This window comes from Ammospiza nelsoni, chromosome 23 (genome assembly GCF_027579445.1).
Source record: "Ammospiza nelsoni isolate bAmmNel1 chromosome 23, bAmmNel1.pri, whole genome shotgun sequence".
NCBI lineage: Eukaryota > Metazoa > Chordata > Aves > Passeriformes > Passerellidae > Ammospiza > Ammospiza nelsoni.
This window is the reverse complement of record NC_080655.1, coordinates 3,814,341-3,819,417: the sequence shown is the minus strand read 5'-3', so window position 1 is coordinate 3,819,417 and position 5,077 is coordinate 3,814,341. Positions and strand designations below refer to the sequence as shown.

General features: G+C 57.5%; 1 protein-coding gene across 1 annotated transcript; it reads left to right on the top strand.

Moving 5' to 3' along the window:
- Positions 1 to 428: 428 nt before the first annotated feature.
- On the top strand, positions 429 to 4,841 carry RAB7B (RAB7B, member RAS oncogene family). Its single transcript, XM_059487987.1, has 6 exons — positions 429 to 560; positions 1,393 to 1,454; positions 1,548 to 1,674; positions 2,585 to 2,800; positions 3,718 to 3,843; positions 4,210 to 4,841. Exons 2-6 carry the CDS (start codon positions 1,402 to 1,404, stop codon positions 4,288 to 4,290), a joined length of 603 nt encoding a protein of 200 aa, XP_059343970.1. The 5' UTR covers positions 429 to 560; positions 1,393 to 1,401; the 3' UTR covers positions 4,291 to 4,841.
- Positions 4,842 to 5,077: the final 236 nt, after the last annotated feature.

Sequence of the window (5,077 nt, the reverse complement as noted above, 5' to 3'; positions counted from 1 at the left end):
CCCCTTTCCTGCCTGGAAAAGGATTCACAAAGAGCTCAGAGGGATCACAGCCGCTCCTGACCCATGCATATCTCCCAAATCCGTTTATCCCATCCCACGATATCAGAGCAAAGCCCGCCATGGCTCCAGGGATGCTGCCACAGCCCCGCCCGGCTTTTGTCCTCGCCGCTCAACAATTCCCCAGCGGGAATTGTTGAGATAAAGGGTCAGAAAACCTTTTTAAAGGGCGGAGGCAGAAAGAAACCGAGGAGATTCTGAGCCAGAGGAGAAGCCAAAAGTCCACCGCAAACTCCAGAACCTCGTTCTCCTTCCCCATCGGAGCCCGAGCCGGGGACACTCGGCAGATCCATGGACACCCCGGCGCCCGCCCGCGGCTCCTCCGGCATCTCGGCCCCTTTGTGCTGATGTCACGGAGCGGGGCCCCGGAGCCGCCTTCCCCGGGAGGGCCGGGATCGGCCGCCCCTTCCCGGATCCTCCTCTCTCGCCTCTCCCATCCCCTGCCCGGGCCGGCTGCAGCGGCGCCGGGAGCTGCCCCTGCCCGGCAGGTGAGTGCTCCGCAGGTGAGTCCCGGGGGCCGCGCAGAGCCGCGGAGCAGCAGCGAGGGAAGGAACTCCATTTTGAGTTTAGAAACATCTGGAGTCCCCAAAAGCTGGCGGAAGCAGCGGGAAGTTTGTGTGTGGCTGTGCCTGTGCCCGGGATGATGCCCGCGGCTGGGCACGGAGGGCAGGGGGGCCTGGAGCCTGATTTCAGAGCCTGATTTCAGAGCTGATTTTCAGAGCTGATTTTCAGAGCTGGGAGTTCCCCGCTGGTGTTCCAAGGGGGAATGGCGCAGGGCCGGCCAGCGCATCAGGGAAAAATGCAGCGATGAGGCTGCCAGCGTTTCCATCCGTGCCGTGGGGATGGCACTGCTGCGGCTGCTGGGGGATGCTGGTGCCACCTGAGGGGTTTTCAGGAGTCCTGGACAGGTTCAGAGCATTTGAGGACGCTGGGACATCATGGGGACACATCCTGGGGGGACCTCCTGGGCGGGGATGCTCTCTGGGCTGTGCTTGAGACACCAAGGAATTCCTTCTGGTTGGGGTATTCTTTAATAAATTTAACTTTCAGCAGGACCCCAGGCGTGCGTGCCAGGCCCGGGGGGAGGGAGTGCGCTGGAGAGGGGGTGGGAGAAGCAGGGAAGCGGCTCCGGGCAGCTTTGAATGGTGATGAAGCGGCGAGTCCGGGCGTGCTGCGGGCGGGGACGGGGGCCGGGCTTGGCATGGGAGGGTTTTCTGCGCTGGCATGGCACGGGCATGATGCTGGCACGGTGAGAGCACAGCCACCCCCGGGACGGGACCCCAAGGCTCACCCAGGTGCCATCCCCACAGCCCCCTGTGCCCCTCTCGCCCCCAGCGCCTGTCCATGGATGCCAGCAAGAAGGTGGATCTGAAGATCATCATCATCGGAGCTCTGGGGTAAGGAGCTGGCGAGGGAGGGAAGCCCCCTGAGTGTGCCGGGTGCCCCCTGAGCTGGGCAAAGCCTCACCATGCCCCTTTGCTCGCCCCCAGCGTGGGCAAGACCTCCCTGCTGCACCAGTACGTGCACAAGACGTTCTACGAGGATTACCGCACCACGCTGGGCGCCAGCATCCTCACCAAGGTCCTGCCCGTGGACAGCACCCCCCTGAAGCTGCAGGTGAGCGGGGTGAGCTGGCACTGCCTGCTGTGCCCACCCTGATCCCCGCTGTGTGTCCCAGCCTGGACTGCTGGGCCTGAATGTCACCGGAGTCATGAGGTGCAGAGCTCAATTATCAGGGCTGATTTTTAGAGCTGATTTTCAGAGCCCAAATTTCAGAGCTGATTTTCAGAGCCTGATCTTCAAGCTGATTTTCAGAGCTTGATTTTCAGAACCTGATTTTCAAGCTGATTTTCAGAGCTGATTTTCAAAGCCTGATTTTTAGAGCCCAATTTTCAGAGGTGATTTTCAGAGCCCGATTTTTGGAGCCTGATTTTCAGCACTGATTTTCAATGCCGATTTTCAGAGCCTGATTTTTAGAGCCTGATTTTCAAAGCCCCATTTCTGGAGCTTGATCTTTAGAGCCTGATTTTCAGACCCCAATTTTCAGAGCCTGATTTTCAGACCCCAATTTTCAGAGCCTGATTTTAATAGCCTGATTTTCAGAGCCAAATTTTCAGAGCCTGATTTTCAGAGCCCAATTTTCAGAGCCTGATTTTAATAGCCTGATTTTCAGAGCTGATTTTCAAAGCCCAATTTTCAGAGGTGATTTTCAGAGCCTTATTTTCAGTGCTGATTTTCAGAGCCCAATTTTTGGAGCCTGATTTTTCAGGGCTGATTTTCAGAGCCTGATTTTCAGAGCTCAATTTTCAGAGCCCCATTTTTCAGAGCTAATCTTTGGCTCTGTAAGATTTTCAAAGCCAAATTTTCAGACCCCAAATTTCAGAGCTGATTTTCAGTGCCCGATTTTCAGCATCCATGACCTGCACTGGAATCCCACAGGAACTCTGGGGGCTCAGCACCCCCTGAAGCTGCTCCTGTGGGCTGCAGCACCCACCCTGCCCCTGTCACGTCCCCTCCTCTGCCCTAGATCTGGGACACGGGGGGACAGGAGCGGTTCCGGTCCATGGTGTCGACCTTCTACAAAGGCTCGGACGGCTGCATGCTGGCCTTTGATGTGACAGACAGGGAGTCCTTTGAGGCCCTGGACAACTGGAGAGATGATTTCCTGGAGAAGGTCATCCCCAGGGAGCAGGATTTCCCCATGGTGGTGCTGGGGAACAAGATAGACCTCAGTGACCGGCAGGTAAGGGTGGAGCAGGGACAGCAGGATCAGCAGTGCTGGGGTCACCACCCCTGCAGGGATTTAAATCTTGTGCTGTTGTACTCTTGGGGACATGGTTTGGTGCTGGACTTGATGATCTTAAGGGTGTTTCCCAACCTAAACAATTCCATGACTGGGATGCTGTAGGGTGTTAATGGTTCTGAGGGCTGATCCTTCACCAGCCTTTCCCTGTCCTCACACAAACCAGAGCTCCAGGCAAGGAGCTGCCACCTCCCCCAGCACTCTGGGAGGGGATGAGCAACATCCTCCTGCTGCCCTTTGGGGCACAGACTGTCCCCAGCAGGGGCAGCAGGAGTGACAACCTCAGGCTCTGCCAGCACCCCCTCACCCAGCAGTGCCTGGATGGGAGGGTGCCATCCCTGAGCTGTGGCTCAGCCAGCAGTGCCCTGATGGGTGAGGAGGGTGCTCAGTCCAATCCCTGAGCTGTGGCTCCATCCTCCCACCCCAGCAGTGCCTGGATGGGTGAGGAAGGTCCCCTGTCCCCTCCCTGAAATGTGGCACTGCCAGCAGTGCCTGGATGGGTGAGGAGGGTCCCATCCCTGAGCTGTGGCTCCATCCTCCCATCCCTGTAATGCCTGGGTGGGTGAGGAGGGTCCCCTGTCCCATTTCTGAGCTGTGGCTCACCCAGCAGTGCCTGGATGAGTGAGGAGGGTCCCATCTCGGATCTGTGGCTCAGCCAGCAATGCCTGGGTGGGAGAGGAGGGTCCCTGTCCCATCCCTGAGCTGTGGCTCCATCCTCCCATCCCACCAGAGTTTGAGGAGAGTCCCCTGTCCCATCCCTGAGCTGTGGCTCACCCAGCAGTGCCTGGATGGGAGAGGAGGGTCCTCTGTCCCCTGTCCCCATCCCTGAGCTGTGGCTCCATCCTCCCACCCCTCAGGTGCCCAAGGAAACAGCCTCAGCCTGGTGCAAGGAGAAGGACATCCCCTATTTCGAGGTCAGCGCCAAGAACAACATCAACGTGGCCGAGGCTTTCGAGACGCTGGCGAAGCAGGCGCTGAGCACGGTGAGCACCCCGCAGCTCCGAGCTGTGCTGGGGGGGGGTTTGGGGTAAATCCGGGATTTATCTGACACATCCTCCCGTGTGGAGCAGCTCCTGCTGCAAGGGAGAGCCCCGGCAATAGAAACGCAGCAGTGTTTGACCCTAAATCAATAGGAGTGGGAATTGCCATGTGCTTTTCCCAGTGATGGGAACCCACGGCGCGCCAGCACTGTCCTCTAGCGGCCGTGCCACGGCGACATCGGTGTCCCCAAGCCCTGCTCCAGGTGGCTTTTGCTGCATTTTGCCGGTAGCCACAAGCTCAGGGCTGAACCGCGGGGCCGGCTCGGGGCTGCGCTCGCTCATCCTCTCCCTTGTCCGCTTCTCTTCCAGTATAAAGGGATTTTGGAGAGTTATTTGACCGACTCCATCAAGCTCACTCCCAACGACAAGCCCAAGCAGAGATGCTGCTGACCCCACGGTGGAGCCCTGCCCGGGGTCAGTGCCTGCTGCCCACCCCAGCTGCCCACGGGGACTGGCAGTGCCAGGGCTGGGCACACCAGGGCCGTGCCAGGGCTGGGCACACCAGGAGCTGCCAGCTCATCCCAGGATTTGCTGCTTGCCACAGCTCTGGAGCTGCTCTCCATCACCTCAGTGTCACAGTGGTGGCTCTGTCCCCATCCCCTCGATGTCCCTGTGGTGACGGTGCCAGGGATGCAGGCAGGGCTCTCCAGACACCTTGGCACCATGGATGACCCTTCCCAGGGCACAGCCTGGTGGCCCCGTGGCTCCCAGGGTGGTACAGGCTGTCCTGAGGGACACCTGGGGCTGGTGGCCCCTGCACAGGGAGCTGCCACTGTGGAGGCAACTACGCCGTGCCTCAGTTTCCCCTCCTCTCGTGCATATCCCCCATCAAACACCTTCCCCCTCCCGCCTCACTGGGTAGGATTCTCAAAAAAGCACTTTGTCAAGGGTACTCTTTTTTGTTTTGTTAAAGGAAATTAAATATTTCATTTTTATTTATATTTATGTGTTGTGAAATGCTCCCAAGATCCTGCAGCAGGAAGGTGGGGTGGGGGGCTCCAGACTTCCCTTCCTGAGGCTGTTCAGCTTCTCAGGGCTGGAGGACACATTTTGGATCTGGAGTTTTATATTTTATTTCATTTTATTTTACTTTATTTTACTTTATATTTTCTTTATTTTTGTTTTATTTTATTGCTTTGTTTTATTTTATATTCAATATTTTATATTCATTTTCATA

Bases quoted from the DNA above. Each gene is read 5' to 3' on its own strand.
- RAB7B (XM_059487987.1), top strand. From the start codon at position 1,402: ATGGATGCCAGCAAGAAGGTGGATCTGAAGATCATCATCATCGGAGCT. The intron at 1,455-1,547 runs GTAAGGAGCTGG...GCTCGCCCCCAG, and splicing joins ATCATCATCGGAGCTCTGGG to CGTGGGCAAGACCTCCCTGC. The intron at 2,801-3,717 runs GTAAGGGTGGAG...CCCACCCCTCAG, and splicing joins TAGACCTCAGTGACCGGCAG to GTGCCCAAGGAAACAGCCTC.